At 43.2% G+C, this 25,583-nt stretch overlaps 2 protein-coding genes across 8 annotated transcripts in view; one reads left to right on the top strand and one right to left on the bottom strand.

The window, feature by feature from the left end:
- Positions 1-150: 150 nt before the first annotated feature.
- On the bottom strand, positions 151-17,413 carry VAMP7 (vesicle associated membrane protein 7). Of its 5 annotated transcripts, none has more exons than XM_035113817.3 (9): positions 17,114-17,413; positions 16,588-16,732; positions 10,051-10,209; positions 7,565-7,622; positions 6,280-6,417; positions 4,656-4,746; positions 4,079-4,146; positions 2,491-2,583; positions 151-2,018 (listed from the first exon to the last, which is right to left on the bottom strand). In XM_035113817.3, exons 3-9 carry the CDS (start codon positions 10,194-10,196, stop codon positions 1,956-1,958), a joined length of 657 nt encoding a protein of 218 aa, XP_034969708.1. In that variant the 5' UTR covers positions 10,197-10,209; positions 16,588-16,732; positions 17,114-17,413; the 3' UTR covers positions 151-1,955. The 5 variants fall into 5 exon arrangements, with proteins under 5 accessions (XP_034969708.1, XP_034969710.1, XP_034969707.1 ...); XM_035113819.3 differs by having other exon boundaries at positions 16,646-16,732; XM_035113816.3 differs by having other exon boundaries at positions 17,348-17,413.
- A 587-nt stretch (positions 17,414-18,000) lies between these two features.
- The window catches only part of LOC118084368 (DNA-directed RNA polymerases I and III subunit RPAC2), a 14,688-nt gene continuing 7,105 nt past the window's right edge, over positions 18,001-25,583 (top strand). The window contains exons 1-5 of one of the 3 annotated variants that reach the window (XM_035113813.3): positions 18,001-18,063; positions 18,809-18,906; positions 21,721-21,797; positions 23,720-23,802; positions 24,519-25,029. In XM_035113813.3, coding sequence (XP_034969704.1) covers positions 18,019-18,063; positions 18,809-18,906; positions 21,721-21,797; positions 23,720-23,802; positions 24,519-24,572 — 357 coding nt within the window. In that variant the 5' untranslated portion in view covers positions 18,001-18,018 and the 3' untranslated portion in view covers positions 24,573-25,029. Of the gene's footprint in view, positions 18,064-18,808; positions 18,907-21,720; positions 21,798-23,719; positions 23,803-24,228; positions 25,030-25,583 lie in introns of those variants that run through there. The other 2 variants (XM_035113812.3, XM_035113814.3) reach the window with 2 other exon arrangements.

The following is a 25,583-nucleotide window of genomic DNA, read 5'->3' as shown; positions in this document are numbered from 1 at the left end:
TAACATACTGTGTGACTTCCACATATATCTACCATACACAGTCCCTTTCTCAATGCACTACCTATAGCTGAGATGATCCCATGTTACATTTCTAAAATTTTAATGTCATTCAAGAAAAGCAGTACGCTCCCCCACAAAGGTTCACATCAATTATTTGTACAATATGTTTATTCAAACAGATTAACTTTATTTTACAATGCATCAGTGTATTTTTTAAATAGGAAGAAGCTGTTTCTCTTAAAGGTTTTACATAAAGGCAATAAAAATAAGAGAAAATTAGCTGCTACCAACTATTTCTAAGACATGCACAATTAAGTGAACATTGACATGTGCCTGGAAAAAATATTAGGGGAGCCCTTCTCAGATAGCAGGCCCTGGCAAGTGAGGACATGCCCAGGATAGCCCAACTTCTGCAACACTCACCTATGTTGCTGTTGAAAATTACCTCATTACAGAAAAAAGCATTAGTAAAAGAACAGCACAGGGAGAGTGGCAAAGTGCCACCCTACTTTAGGGAGTTGCCTCAGTTCTTCAGTAGCATATAAACCGGGGGGGGGGGGGGGGCTTTAAATGTCCTATGACTGCTGTAACCGGCACAAATCAGTGTTCATTTCCCATATAATTTGTTCTTGCCCTATACTCCCAACACACAAGGATGAAGTCAGCCAAAGTATCTTGTCAGTTTGAGGTCTTGGGGCAACATATGTACAGTATCCCATTGGGACTGCAATCTTGCCTTGCCCACCAACATTTCAAACAGCAGCCCTTTATTTTTAGTGCAACATCCCATAGAAGCTTTAGCTCCCGGGTAGAGTCTGCCACAAAAAATCACTCCCAAGTGTCCAGGAGTGCGCTCAGCATGCATACAAGCTTTGAAATGGCATCCAATTGCATTTGTGCAATCTACCAGCAGCTTACAATGATGTGAAACTCCTGTATGTAATTAGGGCAATGCATGACAGAAGTTTGGGGGGGGGGGGAGAAAGTACTTGATGGGCTGATTCCATGGGAATTTTTTGAGTAAGCCTTAAGCAGTCCTTTTCAGCCTTCTCCCTGCCCCTCCCCCAGATCAGCAGATGAGGATCTCTGTTGTTTTCTGGCCTGTCATCTGACTTTACTCATTGCCTGTTAAGCACCCTCCCCACCCCACCCCCATTCAGAATCAAGTTGACTAATAGCCTATGTTGTGCATGGTGCAAGTGCTCTTTTGCAGGGCTTTGTTCACTGGAGCAATATTTTAGCCCCTTCTCACTGACCCTGCAGGTGGATTCTGAGCCCAAGCACTTTTTCCAGACTGAAAACATTCCAAACCAGGCAGGAGAAAAACACTTAAAACTACACAGAGCAGATACATTACAGCAACATCGAAACATTACACACTTGGCAATCACCCAAGTCACAAAGCAGAGCCCACCGGTGTGCACATCAGGTGGCCACAGGAGGCTCCTCCAAGGACAAGTCACAGCCTGACATGAGTTTAGGAAAGGCACCACTGGGAAAGCAATTGTGGGAGGAGCTGATCACATGCATCTGGGCTACGGTATGTAAACAGGAACCCATTGGCTTCGGTGGTCCCACCCACATTGCCCCCTCAAGGGCCAAAGGATGAACAGGACAAATGACCATCAGCTCTCCCCTCCTCCCAGGAATCAGGACAGTAAAGTGCAAAGCATGGTAATACAGAAGTATGTTTAGACCCTCCCAATGTCAACCACTTTCCTCTTGGGAAGCCTTGCAGTTAAAAGACAAAACTCCCTTCAAGTAGGTAGGTTTAAAAGAAAGATGCCTCCCTCTGGCTTGGGGTCCCACACAGGCCCTTTTGGGGTGATAAGGCAAAAAGACCTGAGCGTCCTGGAAGGATGAAGAGCAAGGAGGTCCATGTTTGTTTTATGAGGGTCGTTCCTTCAGAAATTCTTGCTCACGTGTGCTCTCATGTAGACGTGTTCCAACAGCTACTAGTGGACACAAGGCCACGAGAGCCCACCACAAGCAGCTGACACAATGATGTAAATTATGACCTGTGGAGAAGATACAGTCACTTTAGTGGACCCCCACAACGAAATGTGCACACTGCCCAATAGTTGTAAAGAGAGCCACTCTACATTTCAACCAAGTTTGCCTTAAGTTTCCCTCTTGCTTGGGGGGGGGGTGGCTGTTCAAAGGCAATATTTGTCACTTCTGGACAAAAAGTACTGAAACCCAGGAATTTAAGGGTACCAAAGGCACTCAGAATTGTAGACCTATAGCTTAATTCGCCCTAGCTATAATGTTCCTTCAAAAAGGCCTGGAATGAATGGGGGCATAGGAGAGAGATAAAGAGCACCAGCCACCTGGAGGGAAAAGTACTGCAAAGGACTACACAGAATACCCCAAGAATTCACCTTTGCAGTGCAGGACAGAGGTAAACATAGTTTATTTCATTTTACACTTGAGATCTAGACTAAAGTGTAAAGCCCCCTCCCCCTTTAATGTCTGATGTGTACAACTTACAATGGATACTATGGTGATTATGATGGTGAGCTTGAGGTTCTTCATGCACATCGCTCTAGCCAGGTTTCTGCTGGTTGTTTTGAAAGTGACGGACTATGGGAAAAGCACAGACAAGATTCATGCTATCAGACATCCAACACCACCTTGGCCTTTTGTGGAAATCCATGCCAGTTTCTCCCTAGCCACCCCCTCAGCGTTAGAAACAGATATGAAAGCTAGAAGCTAAATGGCATCTTAATCCTAGGTTATGGGTGCAACAATGGAATGTCTCGGCACGCTTTTTTATAACAAGAATACAAAGCTAAACTGAATGAACTACAGCTAAAATATTATGTTCATTGTTCACATGGTCTAGTAGTCCTTCTCCTGCCCACCCCCCTAATATTCTCAAGAAGGTCTCATCTCCAGTCTTCATAGAGTAGCTGGAAGTGGGGAGACAGAAAAAGCTCCCCCTTTCCTTCCACTCTGCAGTTTTAATCTGAAATCTTAGGTGCAGTACTGCACCCAGAGCTCAGAAACTTCTAGCGCTAATGAAATTCCCTGTCGCAAAATATGCCTATTACAATGGGAGTTTCGAACACTGCATCTCCCGCAAAGCTTGCCCAGCTATTACTTGGTTTTGCAATTCAGTCTCAACATATAAGAATAGGCAAGTTTTAATTTGCTTCCAATACATTCAAATGAACATTTAAGCGGGTCTAGTTGTCATTACTCTCTCCTAGAATAAGCAACCCTTCTGCAAGGATTACTCCCCCCAGAAAGATGCCTCAACCATTAGAAGCACCTGGCCTCAGGGTCAGAACCATTAATTGGGCCCTGTTTTGCACACTGGAGAATTTGAACTCCACTTTGGAGTGTATAATCCATTCACAAATTACAGCAAAAAGTGATCCTGTCCATTTGTCTGGTTCTTCTTTTCTGATCCTTGTGATAATTTCCTATGCCCTGAACAGATAATGTTCTCAATCTCTTCCTGCTCTGCACCATGCAACGGCTTTCTCACCCTCAACTTGCCTTTCGCATAGGACCAAAACAAAAAACAGCCTAGCACCAGGATAAATTCTGGCATGAGGAGGGTCATTACACTGTCTTGGTCTGGAAGCTTCTCTAGACTGCGCTCTAGAGAAATCCTCAAAATGCACCCACTCTTCACTTCTCTTAGTTTTATTTCCGAACACACATTTCTAATTTACACTTGGACTATGGAGGGTCTAGCTATCCAAGGACAGCATCTGGCAACCTCCATTCTGCTGTTTTGTTCTGCCAAGCTAAAGTTCTGCTAGGTTAAACAACATCCTATTAAACATCCACTAATTTTGTTCTGAACACCTAGGTTAGGAGGTCTTGTGTGACCTGAAAACATGCAAAGTATGTTCTAAGGAGTGGCTGCTCTGAGAAAAAGCATCACCTGATTTGCTCACCTCCCAACCCCACATCTGTATGCTACTTCTTTCAAAGCATTTTCTTAAGATGGAAACGCAGCAAAAGCCTATGAATAAGTTTTCTCTTTTAATCCTGGCTTTTTTTGCATGCATGTTATACGTACCCTGAGAACCCAACCAATTCTCCCACCAATTTCAGAACTTACCGAATCCACAAGATTTTCAGTTTTGTCTATCAGCAACTCCAGCTTTTCTCCCCTTTGAGCCACCAGATCTGGGATGAAGAAAGGCTACAGTGAGAATCCTAGTGGGGAGGATGTTAGCTGAACAGGCGGCTTATCCTCAAGACCACAAACAGTGCATAACTGCATGGCCATTGTACTCTTGATCTCTGCGGCAGGTATGTGGTGGGTTTTACCCTACCTCAGAGCAAGATCTGCAACAGCAGAGCACAAGGCAAAGGGGCTAGCAGCACAAGGGTCAGCTCCATACCAGTTTCAGGGCGATGGCAGACTGCAAGTAGAACAAGCAGCTTATATTTTGTCCTATGCAACCTTTTTGCCAGGTGAGTCAGCTGTACAAGAGCTGTGTAAGAGTGTGACAGCCAACATAGAGAGCCACCCCTCCTTTCCCATACTGATCTTTCCCACAACAAAGCAAGGTCCAGGCAGAAGCACAGCTATGCTATTGCAAGAAAGGGACACTCATTGCACCCAAGCAATCTCATCCTCAGTACACATGCAGGACCTTGCACCATCTTTATGCCAATGAGCGCTACAATACCTATGTTGCGGACCATGATCCCTTTCAGCTCGTCCACCTGGGCCTGTGTCTCTGCCACCTGGTCAGGGCCCTTGTTCTCTGAGTGGTACTTCTGCATGAAAGGAAGAGCAGATGTAACAAATTTCTGGTTCTTGCTTAATTTGATGAAGCAAGAGAAAGTAAAGTCTCTGTAGAGCAATCTGAAAAGTCCAACAGGATCCTCTCATAAAAGGAACTATCCTCAGCATTAAGAGCTGGGCAGGGTGACCCTCAGCTCCACTTTAGTTGCTTCTTCAGCCCTCAAACAATTCCTCTCTGTGCTTCCCAGTACTGTAACTTAAAGGAGGTTTCCCTCTACTGGCTGATCTGAGGTTTATCTGCTCAGCATTTAGCCCCAAAATTCCTAAGCTCTGTTTCAGGGCAGATCAGCACCCTAAGTCCTGAATACCAGCCAACAGAAGAATCTGCTTAAAGCATTGCTGCACAAGTTACTGCAATCAGGACAAAACAGAAATGCTCTCCGTCTGAGGTCCAACCAATCCAATGACAGGGCGACTGCCTGTTTTGGATTAGATTTCCACTGAAATATCAGGTTGGGAGTGCTCCTGATGTCCAAGCAATGACAGTAGCCAGAATACTTTTGCTCAGGTTTGATTGTTGTGCCTAACCCTGAAGATCATGGGGCTTGCGAAAGTTACACATGCCTTTGTTACAGCTGGGCTGAATTAATGTTAACATACCCTTTATGGGGCTGCCCATGAAGATCATCAACTAGTCCAAAATGCTCTGCAAGTGTTCTGTTGTCATGTTTGGGGAGCATGTTATTCCCAAACTGTACCAATCACACTACCTACTTGTTCATTTATAAGTGCAATTCAATGAGTTAGTCATTGTCCTTAATAACTTAAGCTACCACACTGAAATAACTACACAAACAATAAAACCATATGAGCTCCAAGATAATTTCATGAGGTTCCTACTTCAGAGTTCTGCCATCGCCTTGAATGGCTTCTTTTGCTGCATGCTTTCAATTTCTCTGCTGCATAGGATTATCCTTGTTTTCGTCTCAGTTATTTTCAGTGTTAACTTTAGGTCAGTTACTGCTTTTGTACTTTTTATGTATTTGCCTGCAATTCTTGATCTAAAAGATTGTTTTATTATTTTTATTAATTCATTATGTTAAGCTGTATTTTTAATTTATTGTATTTAGTCTTGTTGTTGAGTTGTATTTTAACTAGTTGTTTTATATTTGGTGTTAGCCGCTCTGAGCCCGGCCTTGGCTGGGGAGGGCGGGGTATAAATAAAATATTATTACTATTATTATTATTACCTTGAGCACCTCAGTTCTGGAGGTGGAAAGGCAGAATCCAAGAATCTTCCTCAGAAACACAGCCATGCAAGTTCTTCTAAGAGCAGAGTTTACAGTACCCCCTTTTACTATAATGCATGCAAAGAAGCTATCTTTTGAGGTTGAATAAAAATTCACTGCCAATTTTAAATAAAAGAAGTGTGTCACCAGTATTAGAAGCCTGGGGAGGCCCTGATTTAGCTACAGGATAATTAGCCAAGCACAGACCTATTCCTCAACATCATGTGGTCTATAGTTGAATGCTGTGTCCAGCAGACTGATATCAATAAACCTCACCAGCTGTGCAGCCAGAACACTGGAAAACTCGCTGTTCATGGCGTATGGCAGAGCTGTTTGTGCACGGGAGCCATAGGTGGTCTGAAACCGCTTCTTGATTTCATTCAGGAACGTGAAAGCTCTGGAGCGCTCGAAGTCCTAAAAGCAGAACAAATTCATCGGAGCAACAAATGCACTTAGGATAGGTGCATTAACAGCTATGACCTGTGACTGCAAAACAGAAACTCAGTGTACATGGGCAGTACAGTGGTACCTTGGTTTAAGAACAGCTTAGTTTATGAACAACTTGGATTAAGAACTGCAAACCCGGAAGTAGGTGTTTTGGTTTGTGAACTTTGCCTTGGAAGCAGAACATGTTTTGCTTCCTGTTGAGTGTTTTCCATTTGTAAACTGAGTCCCCCGCTGCTATGGGAAAGCACACCTTGGTTTAAGAACGCTTTGGTTTAAGAATGGCCTTCTGGAATGAATTAAGTTCGTAAACCAATGTATATCTAAACAGGAGGTGCTGGGGACAAACCACAGGGCCAGCTGGAAGATGGGGCCCATAACATTTTTTGTTCTCCAAACAAAATAACCTCAGAACACTGTCACAGCAAAAATTTGCCAGAAAGCTATTTAAGCAGAAAGATGGGGGTACAAAGCAAAAGCAAATTCTCTCATTAGCCACACTAGAGTCTTCGATACAAACAAGATGCAAGTAAACCTGCAAAGACCTAGATAGAGATGAGAGCTGGAGGGGAAGAAGCTGCTGGTGGAAAAAGGGCCAATATGTTTTCATGCAGCCAAGCATGCCCACTTCTTAAACCTTAACTACAAGGCCTAGATTGCACTGTGGGGGTGGGGCTGCTGCACATATTCCGTGTGTAAAGTAAGATCCAGCCCAGGGGTGACTAACCTGTGGCCTTCCAGATGCTGATGGACTTCATCTCCCACCAGCCCCAGCTACTATGGCCAAGAGTCAGTGATGCTGAGAGTTGTAGTCCAACAACATGTGGAAGGCCACAAGATAGCCACTGCTGGTCTAGACCAGGCATCCCCAAACTTTGGCCCTCCAGATGTTTTGGCCTACAACTCCCATGATCCCTAGCTAACAGGACCAGTGGTCAGGGATGATGGGAATTGTAGTTCAAAACATCTGGAGGGCCAAAGTTTGGGGATGCCTGGTCTAGACCTTGCTCTACATAATGAAGCTATGCAGAAACTCCACAGTATTTGGGCCCCAGTGGGCATTTCCAGCAATCACCTTCAAAGAGCACGGAAATACATTTTTGTCCTACGTACTTACATCATCAGTGATGCAGAGGTATATAATCCGGTCCTGGCAGATGTAATGAAACAGATAGCTAGAGAAAGAGAAGATACCAGAATCATGTTTAAAGAAGTAGGTGGGTATAGATTTTGACACAACAGCTACTAGGTCATATGTTGCCATACACTCAATGGCATTTCAAGCACACAGGTCTAAATTCGTACATTAGAAAATTCCTTCTGCTGACAACCAGACCCCATTAATTCAATGTCTCAAAGAGAAGACAGCCAACCAATTCCTCAAAACATGGAGAAAACTTGAAAACAAAATTAACTGAAAACAAAGCTATATTCACATGGTGCAAAATTACGGAATTTTGCAAAATTACAAATTGCATGGTGCAATTACTGAATAGCACAAAACACAAAGCAGAAACATCAAACATAGCCACCATTCCAAAATGGATCCAAACAGGCAAGGCTATTGCTAGCACATTTTCATTTCACACAGAAGTTAGAACTCCCATCCTGACACTGATTGGGGCACAACTACTTAGCATCAATCATGGCAAAGTATTATTTTACCCCAAAGCATTCCCTGGACTCAATCTGTAAACTGGTAGTTGGGAAGCTAGGAGCTCATGAGAAGACTTCAACAGAATGAGAAACCCTACCATTTATAGTTCTCTGTAAGAACTGTGGATAGTGCAACTTCCCTCATGCGTTTGAATTAAATCACATGAATGCAAACTCTTCTACAAAAATGCAGGGGTGAGAATAATAATAATAATAATAATAATAATAATAATAATAATTTGTCCATCTGACTGAGCCATAGGTGCCAACTCCCAGACTGAAAAATCCAGGATCGGCAGCGGCACGGCACTGGAAGTTGCACCGCGGCTATTTTGGAACTGGGCAGAGCAACACCGGAAGTCACTTCTACGCATGCTCTGACCATTTCCAAAATGGCTGCAGCACCAGAAATCGCTTCTGCGCATGTCCAGAGACTCCAGACATGTGCAGAAGGAGCCTCCCCGGGCAGGTAAGAATAGGGGGGATTTACGGGGTTTTTTAAAATCCAGGCTGCCAGCGGGAAATGGCTGGAAAAAGGGGGTTTCCCAGGGAATACGGGAGACTTGGCAGCTATGGACTGAGCTGCCCCAGTAACTCTAGGCAGCTAAAACATTAAACATTAAAAAAAAACCTTTCCTATACAGGGCTGCCTGAATTTGTGCAGTTCTTTATCTCCTTGACATCTGATGGGAGGGCATTCCCTAGGGCAGGCACCACTGCCGAGTTTGCCCTCTGCCTGGTTCCTTGTAAGTTCACTTCTCACAGTGAGGGAACCACCAGAAGACCCTCGGAGGAGGACCTTAGTGTAGAGGCTGAATGATGGAGACGCTCCTTCAGGTATACAGGGCCAAAGCCGCTCAGGGCTTTAAAGGTCAGCACCAACACTTTGAATTGTGCCCGGAAACTGTTTTCTGCCTAAGGGCTGTATTTCCTTCCAAGCCACCTTCCAGGATTTGCATGCTATTGGTGAGTGCAGCCAGAGGCAAACATGTGGGGAGCAATACATGTATTTTTTACATTTATACAGTGAGTTTGTACACACACTACTCTCCTTCCTCCATTCAGGTAGGCAAGAGTTAAAGGACCTGTTCCAGCCAGGCAAAAACACTCAAGAAGAGTGTGAAGCAGGGCTTGTGAAAGGCATGGCCTGGGGACAGCCCTTAGGGCTATATCTGGCCCCCGGGTCTTATATTCCCCACCCCTGCAATATTGTGTTGTTGTTGTTCGTAGTAGAATAAAAGAACACAAAATGCAGGTTAAGAATAATATTTTTTAAAAAAATCAATCCCCCCTCCTACAACACAATTAAAAGGGTATTGGATATTAATTAGCCAAAGGCCTGATTAAAGGGTACAATTCTGCCTGGTGCCTAAACATTTATTATGGAGGCACCACTCAAATCTCTCTGGGAAGAGTATTCCACAAACGTGGACCTACTGCAGAAAAGGTCCTTTCTCAAGTTGCCACCCTCTGGACATCTCATGGAGACACATGAAAAAGGGCCTCAGAGGATGATCTCAAGGTCCAGGTAGGTTCATATGGAGAGAGGTGGTCCTTGAGATATTGATAGCATCAATTCTCTTTGATTAAATAACATTTACATTTACATTTACATAACGTAAGCAGATTCAAAGCTCCAGGAGACAGAACTGAGAACAGTAGTTCATGAAAGGAGTCTCCTCTTTAGGTCATTTGTTCCAGTGCTGCTAGATAAACACATGGTCATATACTGATCAAGGCAGGCCTGCCCCTAACCACTGCTCTAGTTGGAGAGCATAACAGAATGGATATGGGAAGCATTCCTAGATCAGCTGCATATCACCTGAGACTATCACACCAACCTTTTCATGAGCAACCACCACCATCCCATCCCACTTTATTTCCTCATCTGCAACAGATCCATTTCTCCCACCCTCCCACTTCCTTTCTCCCCAGGGTAGTACTCACTTTCCATGGGAGTAGGTGAGTTTGTTGTTCTCAGAGGGTATTTTAGCCAGGATCTGCTCCGTCACCTCCAGGAAGTTTCCTCCACACCAAGCGTGTTTGGCCAGGATCGTGGAGCCCCTGGCTACAACAGCAAACAGGATAGCCATGGCTGTAGGCTGGCTACAAAGCAAAAAAAAAAAAGCATAAAGAAAATGGTTGCCTAACAGAGCAAAGCACACACACCACACCTCAGTCGCTGCCCCATCTTCTTCAGTGTGCAGCCAAGAGCAAGAGAAACACAAAGCAACAGAGCATTGGTGGTTCCACACTTTTCAGATATCTTGCAAACCACAGCCAGTTTTAACTATCATCGGCAGAAATCCACATTTTAGATAAGCAACATCACAAGAGCTGCTTGCAACAATTATTTCCCCCCCCTTTCCCCTCACCCAAAGTCTGCAACACTTGCATTCACTCCTAAGAGCTTTGCATTCTGAAATTAATAGTTCTTGCAGGACACAAGGAATGAGGGACCAAAATGAGAACATAATTGTTGCTGCAGTGGAGGGAGGGAGAAGATGCTCAGACCTGCAGACACCTCTATTGAGAGCTGGCGCTAGGCACCATTCAAGTAAAACAAAATGCAACAGCCCCACAGAGCATCATTATATTTGATCATCCTTGCCTATGTGGCAATCCAAGTGGAGTTTGACTAAGGACTTTCTGAGATCTCTGCAAGAACTCTGAAAATGATTGGCGTACTGCCCTTTTTAGAGTTGTTTTGAGTATCATAAATGCATATGGCTTATTGCCTTAAACAAGAGTCTCATGTTGTCATTCCATTGCAGGTTGTATACAGTGGTACCTCGGTTTAAGTACACAATTGGTTCTGGAAGTCTGTACTTAACCTGAAGCGTACTTAATCTGAAGCGAACTTTCCCATTGAAAGTAATGGAAAGTGGATTAATCCGTTCCAGATGGGTCCGCAGAGTACTCGACCTGAAGCGTACTTAACCCGAAATATGAGTGTAATTGGTTCTGGAAGTCCGTACTTAACCTGAAGCAAACTTCCCCATTGAAAGTAATGGAAAGTGGATTAATCCGTTCCAGATGGGTCCGCAGAGTACTTAAACTGAAAGTACTCAAACTGAAGCATACTTAAACCGAGGTATGACTGTATAAACAAAGTCTTCTCCAGGTCTTTTAAGAGGTTTGTTCACATGTTACTGGTGCTATGTGGAGGTCATGTTTCACCAGGGTGGATAAAAATCAATGATTTTTTAAAAAAAATCAAAAAAATCGGATTTTTTTGATTTAAATCGATTTTTTTGATTTAAATTGGATTTTTTTTTAATAAAATGCTTTTTGAGGAAAACATATTACCATCCAAAGGTTATTCCATCATGAAATAAAGATTAGTTTTTTAATTATGTAGTATAAGGTTGTATATGTTTAATTTTTGGGGTAAATAAATTCCATTAATCCATTCACCTCTTCCAGAGGTTTTTGTAAGATTATTGGGCAGTTTCTCTGCCTACAAGATATTATCACAGGTGCTTGGTTTACTTTTGCAGTTCTCAAAACTGAATTTGACTCAACAGAGATCACATGCCTCTTCTTCACAGCAAAAATGTTATAACATGAACAGAGTTGAGAAAAAGACCTTAATCCTATTGTTCTACAAACCTATGAATACAGAAACAACCCCTTCAGTGCTAAGTTTCAGGAAGTTCAGTGAATAGAATAGAAACAATATTTTTCTGATTGTTTGGACAGTATTTAAGTTTTTCATGTGTAGGCTGGGCTGACAGTCTAAGTTTCTTAAAATATATATATTTTGTTTTTGTTTAGCCAAATTAGTTAACAAACATGGATGTTTGTTTAAGCAAATAACATTTGCGGAAATGTTATTGTTTCAGTTGAATAAATCTATTTAAATTGTTATTATTAAGGTAATGATTATTTTTCTCCTTCCTAAGTACAACAGTAAAGTTGTCCAAATATGAATGATTAACCTATTAAACTGGGGATAAAAAAACTAATATGAAAAGTTGTTATTCTAAAAATCTTCATCTACTTGCATAATAAAGTTATACCAGCAAGAATTAGTCTTTATGATTTAAATCAACTATGATTTAAATCAAGCCTTACTGACTAGTGATTTAAATCGTGATTTAAATCGTGATTTAAATCAGTTTGATTTAAATCAAATCCACCCTGTGTTTCACACAGCAGTGGGTTATTAGTAGGTTCCTCTATACACACCAAGAATTCCTGCCTGGAGGAGTTAACAAGAAATGGGTCTGTCCATCTAGCTCAGTATTGTTCATCCTTGAGACATGTAGAGAATTTTTCTGCAAATTTCATGGTACAGATGCTCAATTATGTATATTTACAGGCAAGTGCAAGGTCCAACTCAGTGTACAGTAAATACCACATCATCGTACACATTAACTAGTCAGGAGGACACAAATTTACATGTTATGCCTTAATCTGCTCAAACTCATATTCATTGACCTAGCAAAGTCTACTTCTTAAGGATTGAATTAATACTGGCTGTTGTCCACAAAGTATTGACTCTAAAGCTCCCTATGAAAACTTTGAATATATGTGACACTTCAACTGGCCTACAAAGGAATTTATAGCCTGCAACCAATGTCAATTACACGCCTACCCATGGCAAATATGAAGCAGTGCTATTCCAGCTTCAACAACAGTTTTCGGTCTCCCCATGGCATGAACAAAACACCAGGTCATCTCCAGTGATTTTGTGTGTGTGTTTGTGTTGGTAAGCAAAGGAGCACATGATTCAATCCAACTAACCACCTGACCACCTCAAGATGCTTATGGAGCCAAACATCTGGCACAGAAAGAAAAACTCAAACAACGAAGCAGTCACAAGAGCAGTGAGCTGTGGGTCCATAAATAGTGAATAAATTTCAGTTTCCTATAGATACTGCATACATTAAAATTTCCACATGAAACAATCACAGCATTCCTCTTTCCAAAGGTTTTGCAGTTCCAACCACTGAAAGCTAGAGCAAACCTAAAGTGACCTTCCAGCGCTGCTCAGAGATTCCCATTATTTGTTTCCATTGGAATTCAGTTCCTTTATGAAGGAGAGAGAGGAGAGCCACTGAGTACCTCTATACCTGGACCAACACTCATGTTCCACACTCTATGGGTATTCAGCATACATTTCCCTCTCATTCATCTTCAAACCGGTTGAGACTAAACTGTCTACTTTAACTGTTCTCCTCAGGCATGTTGTTTCCAAATTCACACCATCATCCTGTTCTTCAGAACACTGTTGGAAGAATTTCTTATTTTTCTCATATTTTTGAGTGGTGGACAGGAGCTCTGCACCTTCAAAGTGAATGTACCTTTGCAACTAATGCAACTAATGTACACAAAACAACAAGTTAAATGCTGGATTGGTGAGTAAGCTAGCCTTGTCATTGTTAAGTCTTGTCAGTCTTAATTAACTGCACAGTTTAAAAATTATAATAATACAGACTGCTCCAGATGGAATGAGATGCCAACTGGAAACCATGGTGGAAAAATGCAGAGCTGTTTTCAGAGCTTGCCTCCAGGAAAGAAAAAACAAGCATTTTTTTTAATGCAGCAAAAAAACAACCAAACTGCTTTCTCTACTCTTTAAGTGATGTATTAATGTTTGCCTCTTTAAGAGGAGCTGGCATTCAAGAATGCTCAGAAGTACCGGGCATGGCTAAAAGGCACATAATCTGATCTGGAAGGCCCTCCTCACATCCTAGATGTAACAGGCAAAAACCACACTTGCTCAATGTAAGCTTTGCCTTTTTTACTACTATCCATGTCCCATGCTGTTGACCTTGTGTTGAAAAAGTTGGAAAAGTCCCAGGTTTTATTCAACCCTGCTTATTGCACAAAACCTCACAAATATAAGACAGTTTAATGTGGTATCTCCCCACCACCACTTCCTAGCTCCCCAACTTGTTAAAGGCAGCAGCTGTTGCTCAATGTGATCCAGCCAAGAAGGGCCTTTCTTGCATGCTTCCCCCAACAGTTCAAATGCCTTCTCTTTGCCTGGCCAACATCACTTGATTTCTTTTGCTTGTGTTCTAGACCCATATTAAAGTCCAAAGTTCTTTCCAGTCCTTTCCCCTTATTCAGCACAACTGAAAGTCCCCAATCATTTCTTGCACTGGGTGCAGTCATTACCTTCTCAATTAAGTTTTTCAGTTTGGAGGATGTTGCATGATTATTTAAGCAGACCGCAATGTTTTGTTGCTGAGAAAATGCAATTCTTTCTGTCCGCTTAGCAGGGGCCATTGTAATTTGATGTGCTGCATGGTTGTGCAAGTCAGACATCTATGGGAAAGTACCCATGACAATACTGAAAATAAGCTACATATTTCCACCACCCACCCCATTCCGCAATAACAGTCTGTGCTTCACATATCTGCAAAGAGAAGTTTCACAGAAAAGTGGACATTGACAAGTCTCAAAGCAGAAATGTAGAGATTCCGCTGCTTAGAATCTTCAGACTTTGCCTTGAAAGTTCAGCTGGACTTGCTGCCCACTTTGAATGTCAGTCACATATCACAGCATTTCTCAACCGCTGTTCCACGGCACACTAGTGTGCCGCGAGACGCTGGCTGGTGTGCCGCGACATGCGGCGACGAGAAGGGTGATTTGCATTGTCACGTGCCTGGCGGCCGCCAATATTCAACACTGACCCGCCGGAAAGGAAGCCGGCCGGGTCAAGATGCGGGGCGAGCGCAGCTCTCAACAGCCACCACCACGGGAGGGTGGTTTTAGACAAACTTAAAGAAGCTGGCTGGATGAGCTCAACCTGAAACTTGCTGAGCAAAGGATTGTGCTGGCAGAGAAATCAGCGGCTTGTGAAGCCTTATTACAGGAGATTGCAACCAACACAGCAATTGGCAAGTGTTTCTTACAGTCATAATTATATAGTCAATATAGGGCGGCACAGAGTTAAATTTTTTAACTTTTTTAATGGTGGTGTGCCTCGTGATTTTTTTCATGGAACAAGTGTGCCTTGGCCCAAAAAAGGTTGAGAAACACTGGCATATCACACCTAATTGTTATCAACTTCTCCTCCACATTTCCCATTCCTGCCTGGCAGGTACAACGACTGGACTAGGACTGGGGGCTGTACCCAGATTCAAATTCTACTTAGCCATGAAGCTCACAGAATGACTTTGGACTAGTCATTCTCTCACAGGCAAACCTACCACATAGGGGTTTTGGTTACTATAACAGCAGGGATAAAGGCCACATATACCACCTTGAGTTCATTGGAGAGAAGGTGAGATATAATTTAAAAATTAACAGACTTGTAACTGGCAAAAAAATTGGTACCGGTAGCTGATACTCCGACTAGCAATAATTCAAGCTCCTGAATGCATTGTTCAGCACAAATAGGCAGTTACTACCTATCTGGGATCCAGATAAATTATTATAATAGCCTCTCAAGGAAGTGCTTGTTTCAGTGATGTTGCCTCAGAGTATTTCTAAATCCTTCCTCAAAATCTTTTCAATGAAAGCTTCAGTTGAACCCCACCACTAAAACTAAGCTTAAGTAGATACTAGTATTTACTCTGCAAAATTTAAATTGCAAACTCCTTGGAACAAGAACTTGTCCTGTTTGTACTTCATAAGAGGTGTCATGTTTACCAAGAAAGAAAAAAACTTGCTGGTTTGTAAGACACTTGAAAGTTATGAATAAATTTCCTGAAAACATAGTCTGATCTTCTTTACCATTGTCTCCATCTTCCTCCAAGATTCTATGCTGTCTTCTTTCTCCCTATCTTTCCTTTTTGAGAAATTTTAATTTTGTCACTACAGGGGCCTATCCTTTTATGCTCTGTAAAATAAGATGTGCTTTGAGAAGGGCCCTATCTAAACTTGCCTCAAAAGTGAGGAATGTGAGATGGGAAGCATTTCTTTCTGCTTATCATTATAATAATTTCCAGAAGTGTAGCTGTGTTAGTCTCATACAAAAAACAATAACGAAAACAGTTACTCTGCGGCACTATAGAGACCAATGCATTTATTACTGCATATTCTTTCACAGTCCGTAACCCAGTCCATAACCCACTTTACTATTTCAAATATTTCTAAGCTGCCTTTTGTGACTATTGGCTTTCCAAAGCAGCTTGGCATTAATAACAAACACACAACTTGCTTTAAACCAGTGGTTCAAAGCAGATAATGCAAGTCACAATAATAATAATAAAAATTAAATCAACACCAACTAAAAACCCCAGCAGTCATGATAACGATTACTATCTGATGGATGATGATCCAGGAAGCTTCTGTCACAATGTCAACACACACAAAACTCTTCACTGCATCTGCTCATCATATTGCATTGTAACTAGCGGCCAGCACTTAATAAGGCAAAAAGCACTTCCTTTTTTCTTTTAGGCTGTGCACACACTGTATATATTTAAAGCATATTACTCCCCCCCCAAAAAAAACCATCCTAGGACAGCCACTGTAGTGTGTTTAAGGGTGCTGGGAACCGTAGTTCCCTGAGGCATAACTTACAGTTCCAAGGATTCTTGGGGGTGGGGATTATATGGGTTAAGCAGCCTGGTATCCTCACCCTAGATTTTCTACACGCCCTTTGATCAATGGATAGAAGATACGACAACTCTTGCAACATATGAACGGGTTGCCTTTAGATAAGATTCTGTGTAGATAAATAGAACAACAATTTGGAATGCATTTATAAAAATGATAACAACTTGTTAATAATTTTACATTTGCTGGGATAATGGTCCTACTTTATATACCCATATATCGTATTGTATCACAATTTCAAGTATGTTATTGCTGTTTTCTTTTCTTTCACTTTATTTCCTTACTGTAATTTCCATAATAAATTATAAATGTATTTAAAAACTCACACACATATATACACACACAGAGAGAAAAACAGTGAATTGTATCACAATCTCAAGCTACAGCGGACGTGGTGAGAATCAATGACCCCCCTCCTTTTATTCCCCTAGAAAGAGGGCAGGGGGTGCAAGCGCCCCTCAATACACACAAAGGGAGGGTGCAGACCGACCTTTCCCTGAGGGGGCGTTGCCATAGCGACAGCTGGGGTGGGGGCGTTTCTACCCTGAAGGGAACTCACTGCTCCCTTTCCTCTCGGCAGCCACAGCCAGGCCTCGTAGCAGGGAGGAGGTGACGGAGGTGAGAAAACGAAGGTGAATCCCCATCCCCCGCAATCCCCACAATAACAACAGCAGCAACAGCAACAACCAGGCAACAACCGAGCGCCCGCCCGCCCGTTCCCTACCTGGTTGGGCGCTCGCCCGGAACCCCGTTTTTCTTCCCCGTACCCGCGTCGCGTCTCTCGTAGGACAAGCAAACACAGCACGTGAGCTTCCGCAGCCGACCGCCGCGCGGGATTCTGGGAAATGGAGTTCTACTACCACCCACAGCCACAGCAAACAGGGAGGGCGGAAACAGTTACAAACACACTCCACCCCCACCCCGTGTTCTTGTTGCCTTCTGTTGGAACGCATATCGGAAGTACGGTAGCAGAGTCAGCTCCGGATTGGATCAGCGGATGGCAGTTCCCACCTTCCGATATCTATTAACCCCTTCGCTGCCGCCGAGCTTAAGAATCGGGTTCCTTCCTCAGTTTTTCTGTGGCGGCGCCGAAGTTATTGCGGTTTGTGAACATTCGACTCTCCCACTTCAAACTTTTTTTTTAAAGCTCGAATTACCGCTCTCTGAGGGAATTGGTGCCTGTGCCCCCCTCCCCAAGGAACTACGATTCCCAGTAGCCCTTTGCGCGCGGGCTACTATACTTCGACGCGCCGCCTTTCTGCCGCAGTGGCTGCCGGGAGCTCATGCCTGGTAGGTTGGGCTTTTGCGTGCGTGAGGGGGGTGTGCGCGTGAGCGTCACGTGCGTCACCGCGGCTCCCGTCGTCCTCTGCGCTTGGCGGCCTCGCGGAGAAGAGGATGGGGGACGAGGAGGATGAGAAGAAGCCGCGAGTGCTGCAGATGGTGAGACCGAAGCTCGTGGCGGGGTGGGGGCCGACGACCGGGCAGGCTAAGGCCCCAGCGACAGGCTGACATCCAACAGATGAAACTTTCCTCTGTCCGGGGTTGTGGACGGGGAAGGTGGCCATCTGAACCGGGTTGTTTTTATACAGTACAGCCAACCAATATTTATATTCCTCATATGTGACCCAGTGTGGTCTGCCTAGTTCTTATCTTCTCTCCTGCCTGCTTTTATCCTCTCAGCAACCCTGTGGAGTAGGTTAGGCTGATGGTCTGACCCAGGAGCCCTCTTGGCTGAAACGTGGTGTTTTTTAAAAAATTTTTTAAAAAACTATACCTTGGCCAAAATCCACCCACAACTGGCAACAGGAAAAAGTGTCCTCCCTAACCAGATAATTGTCTCGCTTTTTGCACATGGAGACATACTGCAAGTGTGAAATCAATATATTACCAATACCATTTTGGTATTAAACTTTCAGGAAAGGTGGTATTAAAAGAAATGATGGAAGGGCAATAGCTCAGTGGTAAAGCACATGCTTTGCCTGCAGAAGGTCCCATGTTCAATTACTGGCATCTCCAGGTAGAACTGGGAGAATCTCACCTGAAAGAGCCTGGAAAACCCCTACCGGTCAGTGTAAAGTAGACAGTACTGAGCTAGATGGACCAATGGTCTGACTTGGTATATAGCCACTTATTTTGTTGTCCTTCAGGGACCTTGTTTTCTTTATCTTCACTACTTCTCTTTTAGGTACGGGCAGATGGGACAGATAAGAACTGTGTTACGTTTGTGCTCCACAATGAGGACCACACCCTTGGCAACTCCCTTCGATACATGATCATGAAAAAGTAAGTAAGGGTCCTATTGCCTTCATGATAGGGTGCCGAAGGTGAGGCCAATACATAGGCTGCCTGGGCTAGCCATTAATTGCCTTATGAGGAGCACCTATGCCTGTGTTCCGATGTAGCTGGGACTGCTAAAGGAGTCAGCTAAGTCAGTGGCAGGTTAATTTTGCCCATTCTGAACCTGTGGGATCTGGCTGGTTCAGAAATTTTTGGTTCAATTCAGTATGCGATTAGATGGGACATAGGAAATTTGAGATTAGGAACTGGAGCTGAGCAGAATTACCCTTCGCTAGTCATGGCCGTATTCACTATGAAATGGGGTGGGTGAGGGGGTGGGCGATTATAATTCCAGCTATTTAAGAGGAGACAAAAACTCACTGTAGCTCTTCAAATCTCTGCTAAGTTCCCCACTGCCATTTTAGGTTTCCCAGAATGTCCTGGGATGTGTGTAAGTGTAAGGTAACTACTGCAAAAAAGAGTGTATTTTTCTTAACCCGAAATGCCCCTAACAGCAGCAATCTTAACAGGATGGCTGTTGGATTGTGAAGAGTTGTGGTGAGTTTCCATGCCCAACCAATCAACATGTGCAAGAGAGGGGGCAGTTTCTCCCTTTGCCAAATCGCCTTGGGTTCAAGTGCACTACCAGTTTATCTTAAGACTGTCTTTATCTTCGCTTACTTCCAATAAGCACACATTGCTGATAGTGTTCTTTTTTGGTTGTATTTGGACACTGAGTGACTATGATTTATTGTGAGGGGAATGAACCTAGGCTCCCTGTTGACGCTTCCCCCCTCTTTTCATCCAGAAGCAGAAGATTGTTGCCCACTTAGCAGCTGATTGCAAGAGATTGGGGAAGGAGATAAGGGAGCTAGCTCCCTTCCTGGCCTGCCCAGGCCACAATTGTTGACTGCAGAGAGAGGCTGCTTGTTTCCCCCGCAACATGTGGCTGGCTGATTAGATTATCTCAGGGTGGATAAAAATCAATGATTTTTTTAAAAAAATCAAAAAAATTCGGATTTTTTTGATTTAAATGGGATTTTTTTGATTTAAATCGATTTTTTTTATTTAAATTGGATTTTTTTAAATAAAATGCTTTTTGAGGAAAACATATTACCATCCAAAGGTTATTCCATCATGAAATAAAGATTAGTTTTTTTAATTATGTAGTATAAGGTTGTATATGTTTAATTTTGGGGGTAAATAAATTCCATTAATCCATTCACCTCTTCCAGAGGTTTTTGTAAGATTATTGGGCAGTTTCTCTGCCTACAAGATATTATCACAGGTGCTTCGTTTACTTTTGCAGTTCTCAAAACTGAATTTGACTCAACAGAGATCACATGCCTCTTCTTCACAGCAAAAATGTTATAACATGAACAGAGTTGAGAAAAAGACCTTAATCCTGTTGTTCTACAAACCTATGAATACAGAAACAACCCCTTCAGTGCTAAGTTTCAAGAAGTTCAGTGAATAGAGTAGAAACAATATTTTTCTGATTGTTTGGACAGTATTTAAGTTTTTCATGTGTAGGCTGGGCTGACAGTCTAAGTTTCTTAAAATATATATATTTTGTTTTTGTATAGCCAAATTAGTTAACAAACATGGATGTTTGTTTAAGCAAATAACATTTGCTGAAATGTTATTGTTTCAGTTGAATAAATCTATTCAAATTGTTATTATTAAGGTAATGATTATTTTTCTCCTTCCTAAGTACAACAGTAAAGTTGTCCAAATATGAATGATTAACCTATTAAACTGGGGATAAAAAAACTAATAAGAAAAGTTGTTATTCTAAAAATCTTCATCTACTTGCATAATAAAGTTATACCAGCAAGAATTAGTCTTTATGATTTAAATCAACTATGATTTAAATCAAGCCTTACTGACTAGTGATTTAAATCGTGATTTAAATCGTGATTTAAATCAGTTTGATTTAAATCAAATCCACCCTGGATTATCTGTCTGGAAACTGTAGAAATGGGTCCCTTTCCTTTCCTAAAGAAGCCGCAGAACTGTGAGTTTCTTAGAATTTTGAAGTGTCAGGCATAGCTCTAGTGGCTTTAGCCCAAACGTAGCAGAATTTCCCTGCACAGCGCAGAAGCTAGTTGAGGTGGAAATGACTAGTCGGCTAGACGCAGAATAACTATTTACAGGATTTATTAAAAGAAAATAAAACCAGCAGAGTTTCTGCATACAAAGCAAAGCAAAATAAATCCTCTCTGTCTCTCTCTCTCCAACCATACACAGCACTCCTACTCCTAACACCCAACAAGGAACAACTGTGCTAGCATTCCTAGATAACAGAGTTCAGTGCTGGTCGTTAACCAATCAGAGAGAGTAGTTTCCAGGTCAGGCAGACCTTGGCTTTCTGCCAAGAGTAAATTGGCACTGCCTTGAGTTAATTGTGTGAAGCAAGAATCTGTAAGTTTCTCATGAGAACCAATTAACAGAAACTGAACCCCATAAAAACAGGAGCCCTCCCTTTGCAAGGTGAGCTCAACAACTTTGAGCTGATCCTCAAAAATGGAGCTTTCCCCCTTTGCAAAAAAGATGCGGTCAACTGTGAGCTGACTGCCCCTCAAAATGGGGCTTTCCCCATTTGCATAAAAAGCTGCACAGCTTTGAGATGATCCTCAAAAAAATGGAGCTTTTCCCCTTTGCAAAAGAAGCTTCTTCAAATATTTAACCGGGGGGGGGGGGCAAAGGCACCTAGGCTTCTAGGAGTTGGCTGCTATGCCTAGGACAATTCAAGAAAGCAAAATATTTTTTTCTTGTTTTTCTACTCTAAAAACTAACCTCCTCTTCATTTCTCCATAGCCCTGAAGTGGAGTTCTGTGGATATAGCATCACCCATCCTTCTGAACGAAAAATAAACCTCCGCATCCAGACCAAAGGTGAAGTGTGCAGGCCTGCTTCTTGGAGGGCTGCTTTGCTAAAAGGCAGTTATTCTTTGTGATTCGGAGACAATATGGAAACTTTTGGGTGAAAACTACACATTTTACTCACGTATAGCAAGAGTCAACATACAATACACCTAGCTAGCCTGATTCTGAACAGAACTAGCCTACGAACTGCATATTAAAGCACAAATGGTCTCTTACAGCCACAGTGCAGCATCTCTGTCAGCTCTGGATCTTTCCTTACAGTACCTGATCAAGGTGCCACGATCTGAGCTAGGTGGAGATGCCCTTCCCTTCCTTACATTGTCTAGCTCCTTCTTACATAGTGTTGCACTATTTTGACAAGGCTGATTAGTGTATTCCTCACATCCACCTGGGCTATATGTAATTAGCTGCAGCATTCCATATGCATCTGTGGCGAACAGGGAGGCCTACTGTGGTGAGCTCTGTTGCCTTTGGAAAACTTGCCGGTTAACTGTTCTTTATATCCCATCATCAGGCTTGGGCAATCCTGCAGAATTTAATTGTGGGTTTTATGAGAAATGGTGCTTGCACATAGCACAACTTAGTGGATAAGAGGCTGAGTTACAAATGCTGTTCCGAATCTTGTCCCTGCCTTATGCACTCACTCTCACTCTCTGCACTGTCCTATTCCCAGCTTCAACATAAGGGATAATATTACTATCTTGTGTAACAGAAACCAGTGGTCTTCTAGTTGTTGGACTGCAATTTATGGGAATCACTGACCATTGGCTATGTTATGTTGTGCTCAGTGTTTGAAACCAGGAAAGAAAAGCAAGGGGCTACATATCACCTAGAACCTGGGTTGTGGGGCGCTGAAACACAATTTCTGGTTGCATTTGTGCTGCAGTGCCTGGCAGATCCCCCGGCTCATGCAGCACCCAAAGAGGCACATCTAGGGCTCCTCCTGGCAGTGGCAGGGGGCAGCGGGATGCTTGGCTGCAAATGCAGAGCTGCTTGTTCTGCTGCTTCAACTTCTTAAACAACTCCTGCAGCTTTGGCACTTCGGTGGTGGCATGGCTGCAAAACCACCCCGCGACCTTCTTCCTTCCCAAGGCAGCAGCAGGAGCGATCCTCCCTATTCTCCCTCCCTCTGTCAGGCGAAGCCTCCCGTTCTTCCTCTTCCCCAACACTACTGCTGCCTTGTGAAGTGAGAGGGTTGTTTGGGTTTGCAGGGTTGTTTGGAGCTACAAGCAGCTCCGCAATTGCAGCATTGATGGGGCTTCAGGCGACAGCACCTCGGCAGCATCCACAGTGGCGCAGGGTCTGGCAGGGCTTTCTGAAGCCCCACAGCTCTTCCTCACCCCACCCCCGGGCAGGCAGGATACGGCTCTCTTCGAATTCCCACTTCAGCAGTCTCTTTAAAGTAGGGCTGGTGGAGGGGGACTTCTCCCGCGCCCTCAGCACTAGCAGAGGCAATTTAAATTGAAATCCTAGGTGCAGTGTACTGCGACAGAAAATGCGACGAGTTCAGAAAATGCTTGCAATAATAAAATTCTCTATCGCAGAATGCATGCATTACTGTTGGAGTTTCAAACACTGCTTGTGCTGCAAAGTACATTTCCCTCCAGGGTGCTATTCAGATGTTAGGTTTATTATTATTATTATTATTATTATTATTATTAATGACATATAGGAGAAGACTAATGTCTCACAGCAAATTAAACTGATCTGTAGAAAGCACAATTTGAAAAAGAGGCAATGTACATTTTTTGTAAACTAAGAAATCTTTAATAAAAAAAATAGGAGGTAATTATTATGGTCTCTTGCCTGCAGGCAGTTCTGTTTCACAAGTTCATAGCTCACCTGAAAATGGAGGAACCTATTAATGCAGAGGAAGGATCTGGGCCCTCTTTAAGTCTTGCCTGACTATGAATGCTTCCCTTTCTTCATAGGAGGCCTACCGGCTGTGGATATGTTCCAGAAGGGGCTGGAGGATCTCATGCGTGTCTGCCAGCACGTACAAAGCAAATTTGAGGTGGGTCTTGTCCTTTCCAACCCTCTTGAAATGTATTTATTTTAATTTAAGGATTGATGTCCTTCTGCCAGAAACAGAGCACCATTTTGTTATTCTTGGGGTAACACAGCTGCAGTCCCTGGCTGCATCATCATTTCTGTTCAGAGCAGGGCAGGAACCAATTATCAGTTGTTTTTCTAGATCACCCAAGAGTACTCAGCAAGGTGCAACATGTTATCAAAAGCAACTAAGAACTTGTAATACACATTATAGAGTGACAAGTAGGACTGTTACAGTGTGAAGTGCCTGGGTTCAGGATTCAGTTACATTCTCTCTCCATCCCTCCCAATCCTCCATTCTATTGACGCTGTGCATGTTTGGTACTCATTGGTTTTTGAACCTCTCCCCTTTGTTTTTCTCCTCTTCTGAACTTGGAACATATTTCAGGGTTCCCCTCAATGCTGCTATTACCATCCTCTCGTCCATGGGTGGTGCCATTTGACTACATGAGCAATGACACTCACAGCTTGAATATCAGAATTAGAAGGATGGATGAAGAGGCACACAGCCTGAGCCCAAAAGTTCTATTTACCTATTACAGCTAACAGAAGGGGGCTGTAACAGAATGTTGTGGTGCAGCTTCTTTGGTTCAAGGGTCCATCCATCCCCTAGGAGCTGCATCTCAGATGTGGACCACAAATCCCTTAACCACAGCCTTTGTTCGCTCCCCCTTGCAGGCAAGCGTGGAAGAGTACAATGCCCAGAAGGATGTGACTATGGAAGAAGCATAGTCTTGAGTTCCAATCTGTTGTTCAGACCTGGCACAGAACTTAGTCTGCTTTGGTTGTCTTGATGGATGCCCTTTGCAGAGTGTGGGACGGGGAGTGTGACCTTGCTCCTGCTTCTTGTTATATCGTTGGCATTTTGATGCCATTAACTATGGTATCCTCCTGGACAGGCTCCTGCAAATGTTATTTGGGGGCAGCGGTTCCAACCCTATCTTCAGGACCGAGTATGACATTGGGAAGATGCCTTTTGAACTGGAAGCTGCAGTTATTGCAGAATGCTGCAGCATCACAATCAAGCGGTGTATACATTTCATTAAGTAAATAATGGCACTACCGTGACTTAAATTAGATTGTCTTGTTGTGAGGAGGGGGGGGGGGGTTGAGAAAGATTAGGTCTTGTTTTTTATGGACTAAAGGTTTTTCCCCCTTAATAAACATTGGATGATGGAATCCATTCCAACTTAGTGTGGGTGTGGTTTTTTGTTTTTAAATGCTTTTGCTCCCTGTTTAGAATTCTCTTTAAAAATACTACAGTATTTCATATCTGGTAGCAAGAAAGCATCAGGTCAATGGCAGAAGGAAGTTGAGCCAACTTGCCTGCGTTACTAGGAGCACCCAAAAAGGAGATTTTGTTCACATCACTAGCAATGGCCAGGCACCTGCTGATAGCCTGACAGGGGCCCCTGGCCCAGCCTCCACCTCTCCATTGAAACCTGCTGGTTGTTCACCTGCCTTTCACTTTGGCCCAGACGGTGGTGAGAGAGAGGATCAGCAGATGTCACTGCCTGCTTGCTCTCTACATGGCAAGCAAGCAGATGGGAGTAGTGATGGGGGGGTGCTGCAGCTCCTGGCATCCTCCATGGTGCCCCCTCCCTCAGTATCTCCACAACCTGGAACCAGAACAGTTCACCAGTAATTGTTGACAAAGGGCTGTATCCAGTGTTCTGTGTCGGCTAGCACAAAGGCTGTTAAGCTAGCAAGGGAGTGAGTGTCGGTGTTGCACAGAAGAGGACT

Source organism: Zootoca vivipara, chromosome Z2 (assembly GCF_965207765.1).
Source record: "Zootoca vivipara chromosome Z2, rZooViv2.hap1.1, whole genome shotgun sequence".
In the NCBI taxonomy this organism is placed as follows: domain Eukaryota; kingdom Metazoa; phylum Chordata; class Lepidosauria; order Squamata; family Lacertidae; genus Zootoca; species Zootoca vivipara.
The sequence above is the reverse complement of the archived record's forward strand: the minus strand, read 5'-3'. Positions and strand labels throughout refer to the sequence as shown.

Bases quoted from the DNA above. Each gene is read 5' to 3' on its own strand.
- VAMP7 (XM_035113817.3), bottom strand. From the start codon at position 10,196: ATGGCTATCCTGTTTGCTGTTGTAGCCAGGGGCTCCACGATCCTGGCC. The intron at 7,623-10,050 runs GTGAGTACTACC...CTCTTTCTCTAG, and splicing joins CTCACCTACTCCCATGGAAA to CTATCTGTTTCATTACATCT. The intron at 6,418-7,564 runs GTAAGTACGTAG...TTCTGCTTTTAG, and splicing joins ACCTCTGCATCACTGATGAT to GACTTCGAGCGCTCCAGAGC.